This window comes from Nannobrachium achirus (genome assembly GCF_963921795.1).
Source record: "Nannobrachium achirus genome assembly, chromosome: 19".
NCBI lineage: Eukaryota > Metazoa > Chordata > Actinopteri > Myctophiformes > Myctophidae > Nannobrachium > Nannobrachium achirus.
This window is the reverse complement of record NC_137826.1, coordinates 28,901,399-28,920,715: the sequence shown is the minus strand read 5'-3', so window position 1 is coordinate 28,920,715 and position 19,317 is coordinate 28,901,399. Positions and strand designations below refer to the sequence as shown.

The following is a 19,317-nucleotide window of genomic DNA, read 5'->3' as shown; positions in this document are numbered from 1 at the left end:
GTCTGCACTATTATATATCTTTTTTAATTAATTCAAAAAATGTATTACATATTGGTGCTCCTTAAATTTTGTTGGGTGCTCCTAATATTTTTCTGGTGCTCCTACTTTTTTAAAGTGGTAGCACCGGTGCTACCAAGTAAAAAAGTTAATTTCGTGCCCTGCATATGGGATAACTCTGGAAACTCGTGGTAAAGCATTCAATGAGTTTAAGAGGTCTTAAATTGTCACTTCACTGTCATCTGGGGACCCCGCATAGGGTTCCCGGCCCACAGGTTGAGAACCACTGCACTACACTGTAGTTATATATAGTGTCTGTGTGTTCATATGTATACTATTTGAAATATGTGGGCCTATTTCCTGGATATAACAGCTGTGTAACAGCTGTGTAACAGCTACTACCTATTTTCTGGATATAACAGCCGAGTATCACATTCCCATAGATATTTATAGAATTTATTTTGATACTGTACTTCAGGGTCCTGTATGGACAGTAATGAGAGTATTTATGTTTACTATTGTATTACAACATTCAGTTAGAATAATTTGATCCCAAGATCTCAAGATCAAGTTTGTACTTTAAATAATGACTATACTAATGATTTGTCCTTTAATGTCTAAAAAGGCTTCCTTTCCACAAAGATCTTAAAGGAGAATTCCGTGGTAAATCGCTTCCTTACCTTGTTTTCATGTTATTTAGCCTCCAAAAAGAAATGTAGGTCCAGGTGTTTTTTTTTTATCTAAAAAAGCAATGTAATAATATTTTCCTTCCATTTTGAGAACTATATTTAGTTAGAAATAAGTGTCTTTGCTGTTTATATTTAACTTTGAACTAGGGATGCCCCGATCACGTTTTTTTTGCTCCCGATCCGATACCGATCAAATATTATTGCTTCCGATTCGATCCCGATCTTTCCCGATCCGATCTTTTGGTAAGGCATTAAGGAAAAAAAATTCTATTCATTCTATCACTTAGTGCAGCACTGAATCAACAAATTAAAAACAAAGCTTATGAGTAGTGTATAGTGATATAGGCCTACTAGTGCAGTGTTTCTCAAGCATTGTGCAGCAGACCTTTGGTGTGGCCTTTGAAATTTGGCAGTGAAGTCACGATTTAAGGACTTTTAAAACCTGTTTAATACCTCAAAAAATAAAATAAAATAGACCATTACAGCATCAAAAATAATCAACAAACTATATAAAAACTGGTAAAACATTGGCCATTTTTAAAGTTGAAACAAAATAAGTTAAGAACCAATTAACCAGTCTGCTTGAAAAGCATGCATCTGTAGCAGCTAGTTGACAGTGCAGAGAGACATAATTGCCTTCCTTTGATCCACTAACAAGGGGCCATTACTACTTATTGGCATCAGCTGCCAGCTGGACACAGAGTCTGACACAATCACCTCCCCTCTGCAGGGTTCTGTGTCTGTCTCATTTCTCCAAAAGCCCTTGAATATGATTGAAAATGATTAAGGATTACTGTGATTATGGTAAGCTTACGTTTCATATCGCATTCACCTTACCTGTAACTTTCACTACTCCCAGAAAATATTTTTTTGAAAAAAAAAAAAAACGTTTTTTTTTGGGTTTTTCGATATTTTTTTCCCCGATCACCGATCTTATAAAAATGACCATATCGGCGGCCAATCCGATCACGTGATCGGGATCGGGCAACACTACTTTGAACTAATAGAGGATATTATATTTACTTATTTGCTGTGAAGAAAAGAATCTCTCAATTTTTATTTTATAGTATTTTTTCAGAAGAAATACTCTGAACAGCACTCACAATGTGTATAGTTTGCTGACATTATTGTGTTCTAAACTTGACTAGACATTGTTTACAAATTTCACTGAGGTTGGACATGAATGTTTGACAAAATCCTTTGCCAAATTGTAGGGTTAGGGCCAAATTGTAGGGTTAGGGTTAGGGGTCAGTGTGTTGGGTCAGTGTTAAATATATTGATATATTGCATGGGTTAGTGTGTTGGGTCAGTCAGTGTTGAATAAAATGCTACTTAAAGTCAACTAAATGCTGCTAGAAAGAATACCCCTTTTCATGAGCGGATCAGCAACTGTAACAGCTGTTGGCTTGGCATGGCATCACCCTTTTATTCATCTACAGCAAAATCCTCGTCAAAATGAGAGAATTTCAGATGCGATAGACAAACAACTTAGAGAGGAACAAGCAGGGTTCCGAAAAGGCAGAGGATGTGTTGACCATATATTCACCCTACCCTACGCAACCTCATAGAGCAGTGTACAGAGTGGCAGAGGGAACTGTATATCAACTTTGTGGATTTCGAGAAGACTTTTGATGGTATTCTCATGGAGAATACTATGTGAATATGGGATTCCAAAACAACTTGTCCTTCTCTTCAACAGTTTCTATAACAACTTCACATGCTTAATTGGAAATAGTCAACACACCCGTTTTGCAGTCAAAACTGGTGCTAGTCAAGGTTGTGTTATGTCTGCATTAGTCTTCAACCAGGTCATGGACTGGGTGATGAGAAGACCACTAAGACAAAACAAGAGGCATCAGATGGACTCTCTTCTCACAATTGGAAGATCACGACGTTAAAGATGACATAGCTTTGTTCTCTCACACACACCAGCAGTTGCAAGAGAAAACATGCATCTGAACACCTTTGCAAAGCGAATACGTCTGAAGATCAACCAGAAGAAGACCGAGCTGATGATGCTGAACTCAGCAAGGCCAGAAACACCTTACAGTGGCTTAACAGTGTCAAATGTTCCACACCAAAAGCGGAAAATACAGTGGAAATTCTGTCTCAAAACCATCTCCAATCAAAACCTTCTTAGTCTGTGTAAACAGGAAAACATGGCTACCATCCTTCTGAGAAGGCGGCGGAAATGGATTGGGCAATGGGCATGTAATCCGTAGAGAGCAGGACAACATCACCCAAATTGCCCTTCACTGGACACCAGACGGTAAACGTAAAAGAGGCCGACCCAAGAACACCTGACGTAGGACAGTGGAGGGAGAGCTGAAGACCCTGCATTACACCTGGGGGACTATAAAGACGCTGGCCCAGAACAGATAAGAGTGAAGATCCTTTGTTGCTGCCCTACATGCCAGCCGGCATGAAGGGCAGTAAGATAGCAGATCGTGTTTGATAGATAGCGGAGATTGTGGGTCACTTAGCATACAGACAAATCTGAATTTATCAAACCTAGGCCTGTCACAATTATTATATGGTTGCAATTATTTGAGATAGTTGTAGTTATTGTGCATAATCGTCATAACATTTTCATACATTTTCAAACATCTTTTTTTTTAAATAGCAGATCTACAGTACAGGCTTCCAGTGCCTCGCAAGCTTATAGAGCAGATATTTCCACCATTTTTCTTTATGTCAAGTTATGACATATAGAGCTCTATTTTCGTCCATGCCTTACCCCTTATGCCTAAACTCTTTTGCCATTTTTTACTATTTTGAAAAACATTTTTAAATATTTCAAATAGCTGATCTACAAGCTCACAATGTCGATGTATTTTAAAATGTTTTTCAAAATAGTAAAAGAAATGTCTGTCTGTCATGGCCTAATTTCTTCTAGCTACTGTAATGGCAACAAATACCTCCAAAGGGGTTCCCGGGTTGAAAGGTATACAGTAGTTACAGTACATAATGGGGTTCCAGGTCTCATTGGAATAATACATTTTATTTGTGTTGCACTTTCCTTTCAGAAATAATCTCAGAGTTATAGAGTTAAAAACATAATGATCAAACATAGGGGCTGTGGTCCAGGGTTTGGACAGTTCAGAAACCTGCCTACCAATGACATTATCAATGGGGATTCCAAGCCAATGGAAACTACAGCCTTTATCAATCTGAAAAGTTAGCATGGTGAAATAGTCACTGTTTTTGCATCAATAAAAACATAAGTGAAAAGTGTTGAAATCTTGAGATTTTACCACCGATGATATAATCAGTAGGCATAATACTGTATTATACTGTATTATTTTGGGGGGTCCACAGATGATTAACTTAATGTGCAACATTGTTTTCTCACTCAACAGTAAACAAACCAGCATAAAGTTTAAGTGTATAGAGGGTATCTGCACATTTCTAAAGTGACAATTTAAGGACTTTTTAATGCCTCTAAAATGACAAATTAAACATTGGCCAAATTGTCAGAAATAGTGAAAATAGCAGATCTACATGTTGCGAGGCGTTGTGAGCATGTAGATCGGCTATTTTCACAATAGAACCGTGTTATACAAAATGTAATGCTTCAACTCTTAGTGCTCGTCAGGGTGGGTGGTCACCATTTAAAATATGATTATTTTGGGGGTCACAGCCTGAAAAGGTTGAGAACCACTGCTTCTACTGTACCATGATTGCCAGCATCCCCTTTGTTATGAGCACCTTCATACTGTACATAGTAGGCTACATGTATATTATAATGGTGATTTATGGAAATGTTATGTTGATCTTTGGTAGAACCTAGTGTTATACCGTATAGACCGATTTCCTGAGTGACACCCTGTAGAGGACACCTCCTCGAATTTGTGGAGTGTGTCTCTGCAGTGTCTGTGTATACAATAGACCAGGGGTTTTCAAAGTGGATGACGGGGCACCCTGGGGTGCCGCGACGGCAGTCCAGGGGTGCCGCGAGATAATTTGGTAATATTTGAAATTTATTTTGATATTTAAAAATATATTTAGTATCATCTTGAAGTATAAAGTTATTTTCAGTCAGTTCTAACCAACATGGCTATTATCTCGCTTTCCTCGCAACATAATTGCTAAAATATGCTATAAATATAAGGTGCTGGGAGTGAAAATTAGGAATATAATAATGTAGGGGTGCCTCAGATGAAAAAAAATATTTATAGGGGTGCCCCGAGCCAAAACAGTTTGGGAACCCCTGCAGTAGACTATGTTCATGACTTTCCAATTATTGATAAGACTACATAGAACTTTGATTGCTATCGTAATGAACGAACGTTCGAACCTACGAAAGTTCGGTTACAGCCTTATCCCTTTTATGCCCATACATGGAGATCCCTGTCTGTAGTACCAGCCAAACAGATATGGGCTGTCTTCCTCCATATATGGGCATTCCCATATGAAGTCCTGTTAGATATGGGCTTAATATTGATAACATCAGGAATCTCCATATAAGGGCATAAAAGGGATTATGTTAGTGTGGTTCCCCTGACATCACAGTGATGTGAGAGCGTGATGTCAGACATAACATTGTGTAAGAGAAGAGTCCTTATGTAATATTGTCCCTCTGTTATTTTCTCTGATAACCATAACCCTGGTCTGGACAAACACTCACATTACCTCTTCAAAGACATATTGCCTCGTAATTATATAGTAACCATGATGTGTTCATGCACATGCACCTGTTTTGGCATTAACTTTAGTGTAGTTTGAAAGAGGGTGTGTACACAATCAACATACTGGTATATTTGCACTGATCAGTAACGTATTGATCATATGGGTGTCAAAACTGCATTCATACTGCAGACTCAAAGCTGCAGTCTGTAACGTTCATGTCCTACCCAGGACCCATGCAAAGGTTTGAAATAACCATGATATTGATCTGAAGTCATATCGCCCTATTAGTGATTGTTTCTCACTTTGGCCAATATCAAGGTTTAGCAGTCACCTTGGTGAAACAACATCTCCAGTTTGTGCCATGCAGAAAGCTCAGTATACCGTACATCAGTTAGCTCAGTGAAGAGGGTTGGCATGTTAGATGTAGCTGAGGTGACCTATCACTAGAGATGGGCATTTAAAGTATAATTTCCATTTTTGAGTATTGACATTAAATTGTTATAGAGTACTCACAAAACAGAAAGATAGAAAGACGGACAGACATGAAATGAACACCCAAGTGAAAGTCTGGTTATATATATTCTTTTTTTTTATATTTATATTTACAGTAGTGTAATTATTTTTACCCCCTTTTCTCCCGATTTAGTCGTTATTCCAATTAATTCCTCCCCACACACATTTCTGTGTTGTTACTGCTGTTGCATCCTACTGGGCCATCCTAACATGGGCCAAGACAGCTGTACCACAGTGGATTCAAAGTTTCAAACCCTCAACCTCCATGGTGGTGTGCAGAGACTTTACCATTGTGCCACCCGAGCACCTTTTTTTATTTTACAGATATGATTCATTGCGCCATGTCCGCTCTTAGTGTCTGCACCCAAGCTAGCCGAGGCTTCACTGAACTTACATTTTGTTTATTTTGTTGAAATACTTCCAAAATCACTCTTATGCCTGGTTGACATTCTGCCTGAAACGTTACATTGAGTGATGTCTGACTGAAGCATTCCTTTTTACTAAAAAGAAAACTAGGTCTCTGCCAGGCCGGGTTGTCTATGAGTGGGGTAAATGTCACCTCCTAAGGCTTTTGCAAATTTGACAGACAGATCAGCTAAATTCTACCAGAAATATATTACATTATTACATTAAATTTGATTAAATCAAATCCAGAAGTGTTTAAAGCAACAGACCATGTTTTCATTGCAAGAAGCCATCTTTGTGCATATGCATATACTCCAAAACTTAATTCATGTCTTTACATTTTTTTATCGCTCTAGTGCACGTACTGTAAGCTGCGACTGTGACATTTGAAGTTGAGTGTTGAGCATTCCTTAGGATAATATTTTGGCACGATAAAATGTGAAAAACACTAAGTTCTTTCGTATGGGAGTGGTCGGCCCCTCTAATGGCCGACTAATACAGTGTGAAGACTACTTTCACCTGTGGCACGTGGCTTTGATCCTGTTATTGGGTCGTGGCCTTGGCTGCACTGGTCCACTTCCACTCAGAACATAAGTAGGAGTGGTCTAAAATTAGACACTTGATTCCTGACTTTTAACCCCCAACCCATGGACAGTGGTGGAAAAAGTACTCACATATTGTACTTAAGTAAAAGTATCAATACTGCAATATAGAAATACTCTGTTACAAGTAAAAGTCCATAATTCAAAAGGTACTTGGGTAAAAGTACAAAAGCATTGGCTTCAAAATGTACTTAAAGTACCAAATGCAAAAGTACAAAATGTTTGAAAATAGACTATCTACAAACCCAATACGCATCCCCTAGGTATAAAATAGGGTTAAAGTGGCTTATGCATGTTTTATAATATTATAATTTATATCTGAAAAGTAACTAGTAACTAAAGTTTCCAAAATTTGTTGTGGAGTAAAAGTACAATATTTGGAAATACTCCAGTAACGTACAAATACCAAAACAATTACTAAATTACTTAGTTTACATTACACCACTGCCAACAGCTGGACATCAGAAAGACCACTCGGTTGAAGGAACAGCACACATTAGAAACGTATGAAATACTCGAGACGACTGAAAATAAGGGCTCTTTTGAAACCACCTGAGAATTACAGACAGTCTAATTAGAAAAGACAGGCTCGCTGCTAATGTGTTCTAGTCGTGGTCCAGGCCAGAGGGATTCCCCCTGGATTACTCTGTGATTGTAGTTAGACCACTAGGTAGGAGGCTCACTGCTAATCCCTGGCTCACAGAGGGGGTATGATGTTAATGTCAATGTTAAAGCACAATATGACAACCACAGCTTTGTCCCCTCCCCCTTCAGTTGTAGGTCAGAAGTCACACAAATAAAAGTGAGAGTGAAAGCTCTTAATCTCATCATGGGTCACAGTCTATGGCATAATTTAATTATAGTTAATTACAAGGTTATCCCATATCGCCACATTGTCTCAAATATCCCAACCAGGGGTCATCAATATTAAGGCTGGGCGATATTAGGAAAACCTTCAATGTTCAATAATGTTGTTGAATACCTCGATATCGATATTACTCACGATATTAGTAAAAACAATTGCATGATATCGTTTTTAATGTGTTTTTCTACTTTAGGTCCACTGCCTGCCTAACCCAGATAATGAATAGCATATCCATGCATGCACACTGCACAGTACACATAGAAGGGTTAGGTTTATTGAAATAACCACACCTGGTTACAGATGGACTGCTTTTTTGTATGTGCTACGTGCATGCATAGTGTGTCTGATAATTAATTTGACACAGACATACACCAATACCTCATTTCAAGCCGTCTTCGTCGATATGTATACCTTGCATGTTGATACCTCGATATTGATACATTTTCAATATATTGCCCAGCCTTAATCAATATGTCAGTACGTGGCCAAATGTGTCCCTGACAAATGGAACCTGGTTTTGTACACACTCAAGAGTTACAGACCTGTTATGTTCATCCAGGGCTATCTCTTTATGTTTAAAAATTTAATGTTGACATAAATGTCCACCACAAGCCAGCATGGCAATGACCAGGGGCATCACAAGGAGGGGGGGAAACTGGTACTGAGTTACTAGGGCCCAAGGTGGAGGGGCCTTAATTATTTTATACTTTAGCTATTGAAAAATAGCAGATATACAAGCTCAAAGCGCGGCACTCGGTGCAGCACTGGGAGCTTGTAGATCTGCTATTTTTGAAAAGTCGTGAAAATGTGTGCAAATCATTGAATGTATGTATGTTTAAGCGAACATTTGTGACTAAAATTTTGCTTCTGGGGGGTCCCTGGAACTAAATATTTTGAGATGGGGGTCCGTGGCCAAATACATATCATTTTAGGGGTCCTTCACATGAAAAGGTTTGAGCACCACTGACATAGAAACATAGTTTTTTTTTTTTTTAACCTTTGAAACATTCAAAGACTTGCACACATTTTTAAGATTTTTCTAAAATAGCAGATCTACAAGCTTGCAGCGCGTCACTCGGTGCCCGCTGTGAGCTTGTATATCTGCCGACTGTCAATAGTTAAAGTACCCAGGGCCCAGAATTTGGTGCGACACCCCTGGCGATGACCCCTGTTCCCAACTGCTCTAGAGACGTGAAGTGGTTCTCAACAGATGGATTGCTGCTGTCGTTGTCAGGTTGCAGGCGAGACCCCATGTGCGGCGTTAGATGAGGCTCCATCGTCCCGGTGTGAGGAGGAGACTCCCGGAGAGGAGGAGGAGGTGTTGGGGTTGCGAGTGACGCCCCCGCCGGGCCGCAGCCCGACCCCCTCCCATCAGGAGGAGCGCACAGAGGAGCTGCACTTACACTACCTGGTGAGAGCAGTCGTAATACTGTAGCCCAGGGGTCTTCAATCTGAGTTACTACAGGGGGCCGCCAAATCCTTGTGTGATAGGATAATTATTTTAAATGAACAACTTGAACCCTCGCATCCCTACACTGAGGAGAACTTGAGGCGTTGAGAATGAAATCTATCTATGAAATCGATGAGAATCTCCATCACACATTTATACAATATGTAGCAGGGGTCCCTGCTTCATCTCCCTCTCAGCTAAGAGGTCCTTGGCCTGAAAACGTTGAAGACCCCTGCTGTAGCCTGTTACTGCACATTGACCTGGCTGCAGCTTAACCTGTCAAGACCTGAGTCCGATTCTACGAATGCCCTTGTGTTGTTCAAAAATAGCAGATGTACAAGCTAGCGGCGTGTGGAACCTCAGCCTCAGCTGTTCATTTCAAGCATGCTATCTAGTTATGTTCACATAAGACAACACAAAGTGGCACTGAATGTAGAGCTTACACTAGCCCAAGTGCATTGTATTAACATGCTGCCATAGTTTTGCCATAACTAATGTAGATTAACTGCCAAGGCTTTTTCATATTTTATTTACCTGATTTTCTTTGTGTGCACGGCGGTTTCAAAGTCTTTTCTTTCACACAGAGAAGAAAAAATACAACCGCGATGATCGATTTGAATGTTTTTCAAAATAAATGGTTTAGGAAGAAAAGACGCTGTGAGATGTGGTCTTGTCTATTGTAACCAGTACAGAAGCATAAAAGCAAAGATCAGTGTATTGCCTTTGCTTATTTGATAAGTGTGTCTGTCTGATAGTTATTGCGACCGTAGGTCGCATTTACTACCAAAACCTCCACAGGCTGTCCGTGGGTGAGTGAGTGAGTGAGTCAGTCAGTCAGTCAGTCCGTCCGTCACACTTTTGCCCTGCTCATATCTCCACAACCGTTGCCCCCATCCATGCCAAATTTTGCACACACACTCCTTGACTGCCAAACTACAACCTCCAAGGACCCCCGGAGCCCCAGGGACCCCCAGATGTAAAAAATGACCAAATGTGCTCACGTCACACGTCACACTTTTTCCCTGCTTATATCTCCGCACCCGTTGACCCGATCCATGCCAGATTTTACACACACACTCCTTGCCTGCCAAACTACAACCTCCAAGGACCCCCAGAGCCCCAGGGACCCCCAGGTCCCTGGGGGACCCCCAGATGTAATAAATGACCAAATGTGCCAAAATGACCAAATGACCACCCCAACGGGGCTGCTCGCGGGGAATTCCCGGGGACCACCGACTCCTGGTGCTCCAGAACGGATGCAAAAGTGGTGGCGCCCCCAGTGGAGGACCCCCTACCACTGCAGCGCACATAAAATGCCGTAACTCGGGCTAGGAGCGTCCGGGAGAGCCGGGGCCGGTACCTATTCGTCCGCCAAGGCAACGCGGAGACCCCACCCCTCATTTCTCACATGGCCCTATTCTAGCGCCACCTTCAGGCCGATTTTTAAAACACATTTTTGGACACTGCTCCTACAGTTTTTGCCCTAAAATCACGAATATCACTACACAGCATGTCTACACTCATGTCATCAACATGGATCAGGAAGATTTTGGAAAAACAAATTTTTGCCCTATTTGTGGAGATAAGCCACCTACGGTCGCTTATCTCCCGATTAGGGAGTCTTACTGGTAATGTAAGCTACAATCTCCTCACTGAGTGTTGTGTGGAGATTGGCTCCAGGATGAACAACAGAAATCACAGAACTATCAAATGACATTTTGTTTTGCTTGTCTTGGATAACAACAAGCAGTTAAATAAAAAAGTACCTTCCCACCATCATGGAGACGGGGACTGCCCCATGGTTCGAACTCCCGTTGGTCCGAACACCGTTGGCAGGTTAGCTACTCACCAGCGTCGGCAGGTTAGCTACTCACCAGCGTCGGCAGTTTAGCTACTCACCAGCGTCGGCAGGTTAGCTACTCACCAGCATTAGCTTTACTGAGGTTAGGGTTAGGGTCAAGGTTAGGTTTAGGTGGTCGGACCAAAGGGAGTCCAAACCAGTCCAACCATGGAGACTGGGGTTTGATTCCTCAACGGTACCTCCAGCTTCATCAGACACAATAGGCCATGTTCTTGGGTGGGAAACCGTCTGGGAAGTGCATTCTCTGTGCGTTCTCTGACTAGTAACTCTTACAGTTTGGTCAGCGCAAGGGACCGACGATTCTATATCTACACCCACCCCAAAACCAATAAGTAGACGTGGGTGATGGTGGTGTGTAGATGACATGATCCATCTCCTAAAGCTCTGAATTCAGGGATTTAGAAGTTACGACTGTAACTGTACATCAAAGACCTCTCAATACAAGCATGTGTACACATCTCAGGCTATCATAAAAGCCATTTAAGTGTGTGTAAAGCATGCTGGTACAGTACACACACATGCACACACACAAGAATGAGGAATAGTCTATCTGAGTGCCACTGAAATGGTGTTTTCACCACACAATAATTAGAATAAAAGGGTCACTATTGCACGTGCTTCAGGCTGACCTGTAAGGGTCTGTGTCCACAGAACGTGTTTTTTTTAGTTACCGTTCTTTCTGACAGGGCGGAGTGCCCTGGACGCTTTACAGGAAACAAGAGATCAACTTTTGGAGAGGAGCACCTAGCTGTGTCTGGCAATTAGGTCATTTACGACCTGACATTGAATCGTTGCCATAACCATAGAAGTCCATGTTTACCGTTGTTTCAGCTAGGCTACGTTTTTTGTGCTAATAACGCTCCAGCACAGCAACAGTTGATAGGTTTGAACTTTGCAGCCTTGCGGGCATCAGTTAATGCTCAGTGCGAGTGCTCTGGTCATGATATCCAAAACGCTCCTTTGCTCATAAAACACTTTTGTTGACATGGCCCCTAATACTGTGACTGATAAGACAACAAGTGAGGCCACATGACCACATGTTAATGATCAATATTGTATTCTGGTGGCGTCACTGGCTGCTGAGATGGTCTCCTCCATTAAACTGTTAGTGGTCTGCAATTAGCCCCTTGGTTCTCCAGGCTCTCCCGCTCAGTCCCAGCAGTAATGCATGATTATAGTACTGTGGCTATACAGAAATAAGCTGATTTCTCCTTTGCTGGTCCTGCATGTAAGCTCCATTTAGAATAATTAAAGGATGCTAAGCTTTGTAATGCCATGTCTCTGCCATGACGGAGGTCAATATGGAAATTAAGTACTTAGCCTATGTATTCTAGATCCCAAACAGATTGATGACACAGACACACAAACTAGTAAATAAAGGCAGTTCCTCATAGGATATAATATTCTGCCGCTCATATCGCATTCCTTGCTCCAGAATTTGTCCTTTTTGTCAACAGATCATACAAACAACACAAACATGGAAGAACCCGTTTCGGGTGACATCCGGTGACGTATCTGCAGAGTGTAAAATGTTGTGCCTTTTGTGATCATTGTTCAGGAAAGTGAGCTGTGTAAGAAGAGAAAAGAATGTGAAAGCCTTGAACATGAAGTAAAGAAGCGACAGAAGAGATGTCTGGATTTGGTAAGAAAACCTAGCCAGCTATTGGTCTTAACTCCATTTCTCTTGTCCCTCCGGCCTCTATTAAGGGTTTGTTCAACTGCAGAAATTGAGAAAATATTACTCGTCCTCGCTACCAAGGTTTAGAAATAGGTTCCACTTTGTTTTAGGATAACAATATCTCAGTGGTGTAAAGTAACTAACTACATTTAATCAAGTACTGTACTTAAGCACAATTTTGAGGTACTTTTACTTTACTGGAGTATTTCCAATTTTCTATACTTTTCCTTCTAGTCCACTACATCTCAGAAACAAATGTTGTACTTTAATCCAGGAGTAATTATATGGGAACTTTAGTTACTAGTAGTTACGTTTTTTGATTATTATTAAAAAACATACAGTAACTACTTAGGCCCTATAGGGGGTGAGGACTGGGCGTGGCCTTGCAAAAATCGGCCACTTCCGCCCGCCATGTTCGTTGCTAGCCTATCTTTCTTGTGAGACTCTTGGATAAAAGGAAGCGATGACCGGAGAACAGCAATGACAGTTCGCATGTTGTAGACAAGATGGATTGGTCAATGCAAGTGTAGGCTACTCTATTACAAGTAGAAGTCCAGTAGTAGGCCTATTCAAAATTTACATGAGTAAAAGTATAAAAGTATTGGTAATGGTATCAAAATGTACTTAACACATTCCCCGCCATTTTAACATACCTTCGTACTCTACGGTGCCTCTGGTCTCCATAGACTTCCATGTAATTCATAGTGCACGGATCATGCACACCCATGCCTAGATAATGCACCACGTGTGTCCACATTGCTCACAGCTTTCAAACAAAAAAATCCGAATGGAAATCCGTTCAGGCATTCATGAGATAGAAGCCATTATGTTTTCCTAAAATGTAAACAAAGATGGCTGCCATGTTTGATAGATGGGGTTGCTATGGGGGTTAAACATGCAATTTCGCGATTTCTATCATGCCTACTACATTTTTGGGGGTCAGAAAAAAATTTGATTTTTTTTTTTTTTTTTTTTTTTTTTTTCAAAATGGCGGAAATTCTCGGGACTATCGGGCCTGGCAGGGAAAGACATTGAAATAATCTCGGGACTATCGGGCCTGGCATGCAATGAGTTAAAGTACCAACAGTAAAAGTAGGCCTACTCATTGTGCAGAATGTCCCTTTCAAGTTATCAAAACATCTTTTGAAAATAGCATGGATCTAACATTGTGAGCTTGTAGATCGGCTATTTTCAAATGGTCAAAATATATGTAGGCCTATATGCTGAAGTGGTTAATGATGTTTTGTAATAATAATCAAAATCTACAAAGTATAGTAGGCCTAGCATTACTAACTAAAGTTTTGAAATAAACGCAGATGGAGTAAAAGCAGGCCTACAATATTTGGATCAGAGCTGCTTTAATTTGCTGGTGCTCATTATTGTCTCCCAATAAAAAGATATCACGCTAAAATTGCGACTTCGGCTGTCCATGCATGATCGCAGAAAGAGCACAAGCAGAACAGAACAGCCATCACATTCATCCATTGCTTTGGAAATAAAGATCGGTTGATAATAGGCTAATATAACATTCCCTATAAACAGTAGGCCTAAAATGTTACAATATTTGGATCAGAGATGTAGTGAAGTAGTAAAAATATTGGCAAAGTACATATAACTCAAAAGTGTACTTATACAGTACTTAAGTAAATATACTTAATTACTTTACACCACATAGCGTGCCTACAGCCAGTTATTGGGCCACTGCCAAGACCACTTGCAATTTGACTCGGCCATTACTCTGTAAATTTTCATCAAAAAAAATAAATTTAAACATGTCCATATTCACTGGAATGTCTGCTTTCATTTGCTGGTGCTCATATTGCCTCTCAATAAAAAGATATCACGCTAAAATCGCGACTTCGGCTGTCCATGCATGATCGCAGAAAGAGCACAAGCAGATCAGAACAGCCATCACATTCATCCGTTGCTTTGGAAATAAAGATCGGTTTATAATAATATAACATTCCCTATAAACAGTAAAATGTGTGTGATCGTTATGTTGATCAAATATGGTTTTATTGAAATGCAATCAAAGCCTAGAGCAATTGAAGTAAAGTATCGTTGCTTGCTCAACAAGTAGAACTAGTACAGACTGATCTTGAAGCATCCAAGACCTAACAATGGCAATGGCCGCCAAAGTGGGCGGAGTTAAGCCCCGAATCTTGCGGTGATGTCATAACCGACAGTCCCTATATACATTTCAGCCATTTTGAAAATTGAAAAAGCTATAATAGGTCACAATGCTTCGGCTATTTTCAAAAGATTTCTATAAATTTTTAACTCACAAGGACTACTTTTACTTTTGGTACTTTAAGTACATTTTTATAACATTACTTTTGTACTTTTGCTCAAGTAAACTTTGTATTCTGGACTGCTTACTTGTAACGGAGTACTTCTACATTGCAGTATTGATACTTTTCCTAAGTAAAGAATGTGATTACTTTTTCCACCACTGCAATCTCTTTGACCTTGTTAACCAGGAGAGCCAGCTGGAGGATGAGCGAGGCCAACATGAGCAACTAAAGGAGGAGAAACATCTCCTCTGGAGGAAGGTACAGCTGCTCGACCAGGTCAGACCTCTTCCCAGTCCCTTAAACTCATGTGCAGTGATTCTCAACCGTGTGGACACACTGAGGGGTATTGCAAAAAAAAAATCATTGTATTTTTCTTTAAAACCTTGAAAATGAAGATTTTCATTGTGATACTGATAAATACAAACTTAAATTATACCATGTTGGTTCCATTGATCCAAGCTGGAACACAATTCATTAATTGATCGTTGAAATAAACATGCTTTGAGTCTGAAAATAAATTTTGGCCCAACCCCCTGATCATTTAACACTGCAGCCGTTCGGCTGCTGTGAATACTGACGTGTTTCAGATACTCAAGTAGGCCTGTCACAATTATTACATAATCGTCTAATCATAATTATACAAGCTCACAACGTGTCGACACGTTGTGAGCTTGCAGATCGGCTATTTCCACTACCAATGTTCTTTTTTAAGTATAAAGTTGTCAAGTATGTCAGTCATTTGTTTGAGTATTTAGGTTATGTGTCATATCTGCCATGTGCAACTTCAAAGCCTACAAGCCAAACAGAAATGTAATTGTCAACAACAAAAACACAATTAAATCGTTAATCGCAATTATTTGAGTGACAATTAATCGTCATGTAAAATGTCAGAATCGTGACAGCCCTATTAACTCAAGTGGGCCCTGGTCCAGAAAGAGTTGAGAACCACTGCTTTAGTGCAGTGAGTGCACACATCTCAGCTGAGCTGGTGTCAGTTGATGCAGTGGTTCACCTCTATTGTTTCTCCATGCAGACTCGGGCTGAGAATGAGGAGCTGAGGGAAGAGCTCTCTGAAGTGACCGCTCAACACAGTTCAGTTCTCGAGGAGAACCAGAGACTCCGTGCCAAACTGGAGAACCTAGAGCAGGTCCTAAAGGTACCAACTGTAGATATAATCATGGGACATACAGGCAGTGGTGTAAAGTAACTAAGTATTGTACTTGAGTACAATTTTGAGGTATTTGTACTTTGCTTGCTTATTTACAATTTTCAGTACTTCTACACCTTTTCCACCACTGTATACAGTATGATGTTAAATTAGCTACTTTTTCCGCTCACATCTAGTTAAAAAATAAATAAATAAATAAATAAATTTAAAAAAAAAGGAAAAAAAAAGGAAAAAAAAATAATAATTAAAAAAAAAACGTTAAAAAAAATGTTAAAAAAAAAAAAAAATTGGGGGGGGAACTATTGGGGGGGGAACTATTGTGGCGGAACTATTGTGCTGCAGCGCACGTTTCCGGTCGGACATATTTGACCGGCGGACTATTTTATACAGAGGCAAAATATGAGGGTAATAACGAATACAACTGTATACAGAGGTTTGGAAACGACATCTTGCAAAGGTGACATGGGTGTTTGAATTTTTAAGCTATATTTAGTACATATGTAGTACATCTTGGCCAAGTGGTTTGGTATTTAAGTTAGCGATACAGTAAAGATAAAGATTAAGGATGTGAAAAAAAATCGGAAATCGACGCGGCGATCGACTCACGCTCACTGCGACTCAAAAGGAAAAATTGAAAAATATATATATTTTTTTATTTTTCAAAAGTTTTTCCCCCAAAAAAGGTTTTAATCGTTCAAAAACGTTATAAGCGTTAATGTTTTCCATATGTGAGAGGACCGTGTGTGTGTGTGTGTGTGTGTGTGTGTGTGTGTGTGTGTGTGTGTGTGTGTGTGTGTGTGTGTGTGTGTGTGTGTGTGTGTGTGTGTGTGTGTGTGTGTGTGTGTGTGTGTGTGTGTGTGTGTGTGTGTGTGTGTGTCTGTCTGTGTCGGAGACGAGTGCATGCCTGCATGTGTTGTGCATTCGCATGCATGCGGCGCTAGTCAGGTCCGCGGACTACTGGTTGAGAAACACTGCTGGACCGGGCTGATGTGCGCGTCATAGCAGTGCGCGCTGACTTGCCTGACTGTATCAACTCTATGGACTGGATGCTTTTGTTTACCTCCTGCCTCTGCATGCATGCTTGACACGAAAGCTCGCTTGTTAATGGCAGCGTCGCCGTCGTGTGCGATGATCGCAAAATACACGTTAATGCGACACACCCGTTGACTCGGTCGGGGAGAGAGCGAGTCAGACACTGCTCCACATTTGATACACTAGCCTGGGGTGCGCTAGCTTTGTAACTCTGCTTCTAGTCTCTAAAGAACAGACTCCATGCTAACGCAAGGAAGAGCAATTGTTTATTATAATTATTATTAGGGCTTTGATGCAAGTTCTGATGGGTGCAGCTGCATACGTTGTGTTGCTTAAAGTAATGCGCCGTTGTGCTCTCCTCTCAGCTGCTGCTTAGCGGAAAAAAAAGGTGAAAAAAGTCGATCGACGTGTCGATTTTCGGCCGCGACGCGTCGATTCGCCAATAATGCGTCGATTAACATCCCTATACAGTATACAGTTTGAAAATGCACAGTACGTCATTATCAGACCTAGATTTGCCCTTCAACTTCTTGTTTATGCCGAAAATGACTGTAGGCTGTACAGGTTTTGTAGCAATTTCTAGCAACTGTAGAAATATTAGGCCTTAATTGTCGAATGTTCTGGTTACACTTTTCTTTTATTTTTTTTATTTTTTTACATTTAGGAAATAATAGCCAATTTAACATTGAGGTGCCCATTCTTTCTTGGTTCCCTGGGTACCTAATGTAAAATGGTGTTCTAAAAAACCTGTGACTACTTTTTTTTCCCCCCTTCTTTGTGTGCAGCATATGCGAGAGGTCGCCGAGCGAAGGCAGCAGCTGGAATTGGAACATGAACAGGCACTGGCTATCCTCAAGTTCAAACAGGATGAAATCAAACGCTTACAGCGGGTGAGGAGCTCTGATACATTGCTCAAAGAGCCACCCTGGCAGAACTGCAGTTGATACCAAATATACTCACCACACACACATGCACATTGCACACACGCATGTACGTACACACACACACACACACACACGCACGCACGCACGCACGCACGCACGCACGCACGCACGCACGCACGCACGCACGCACGCACGCACGCACGCACGCACGCACGCACGCACGCACGCACGCACGCACGCACGCGCGCACACACGCGCACACTATTAATGAAGCTCACCCTAATTGTCTTTGCTTTGTTTCACTCTGCCTGTGAAGGGAAATTGTTTATTTTTCATCCAGCAGGAGGCAGGCAACCTTTGGGTACCAATTGAGCATCCTCGTGGAGCATGTCTCTTTTGAAAGAGCTCACTGTGCTGTGAATTAGAATGACTCAAGTAAAACAAGTGACATTGTGTTAATCTGAAACATGTGTTTTAATCATCAGGCACAGTTATTTGCCAAGAGGGAGCATGAGGGGGTGGTGCAGATGCTGGAGGTGAGTTGCATGATATATCAGTGTGATTATTAGAGAAATAAAATACACTTATACATTGTATATGCAGTACATTACATACGCACACACACACACACACACACACACACACACACACACACACACACACACACACACACACACAAACGGGACGTGCACGCGCACCATGCAGTAATTGGAGGCCTGAGGTGCTTGCCTACTTGGGTGGGCACTGTTTCACTGTTAATCCAAGCCATAAGGAACTGTCTCCCTGTCACTCAGTCCCACATTAGTGAGAGTTTGAGTATTTGTCCAATCCCATTACTGTCATGCACTGTACTCCTGCAGTCATCTGACAAGCGGATCTCATTCATTATTAGAGGAAGCATTTGTCTTCAGCCCAACACCAAAGACAAAACCGTATAAATATTTAAAGTCTTTTTCACCAGCAGACAAAAGACTTGCCTCTGCCGCTCTAAGCAGTATGAATGCACAAGCGGCTCTTTGTGTTCAGCAAAAGACACCTGGCTGTGAAACCGTTAGAGAAAAGAATAGCTGTACTCTATTTCTGCAGCTTTTATAGGCCTGATAACCACTTGAAAAGATGTCTTCTCTACTTCCTTGTGCAGTTAATGTTCATGCTAAATTTGCTTATACGGCGGCATAAATGAAAAGCTTGCTGTTTGTCTTTCTGGCTCCCTTTAGAAGAAGAAGAAAATAGATTTAAGATCCAGTTGC

General features: G+C 41.0%; 1 protein-coding gene across 7 annotated transcripts in view; it reads left to right on the top strand.

Annotated features, from left to right (window-relative positions):
- Nucleotides 1-19,317, top strand: part of tspoap1 (TSPO associated protein 1) — a 102,805-nt gene that overhangs the window by 44,241 nt on the left and 39,247 nt on the right. For all 7 annotated transcript variants that reach the window (XM_080749778.1, XM_080749775.1, XM_080749776.1 and 4 more), the window contains 6 exons: nucleotides 8,935-9,111; nucleotides 12,570-12,653; nucleotides 15,170-15,259; nucleotides 16,017-16,139; nucleotides 17,969-18,073; nucleotides 18,553-18,603. In XM_080749778.1, the coding sequence (XP_080605904.1) occupies nucleotides 8,935-9,111; nucleotides 12,570-12,653; nucleotides 15,170-15,259; nucleotides 16,017-16,139; nucleotides 17,969-18,073; nucleotides 18,553-18,603 (630 nt within the window). The remainder of the gene's footprint in view (nucleotides 1-8,934; nucleotides 9,112-12,569; nucleotides 12,654-15,169; nucleotides 15,260-16,016; nucleotides 16,140-17,968; nucleotides 18,074-18,552; nucleotides 18,604-19,317) is intronic.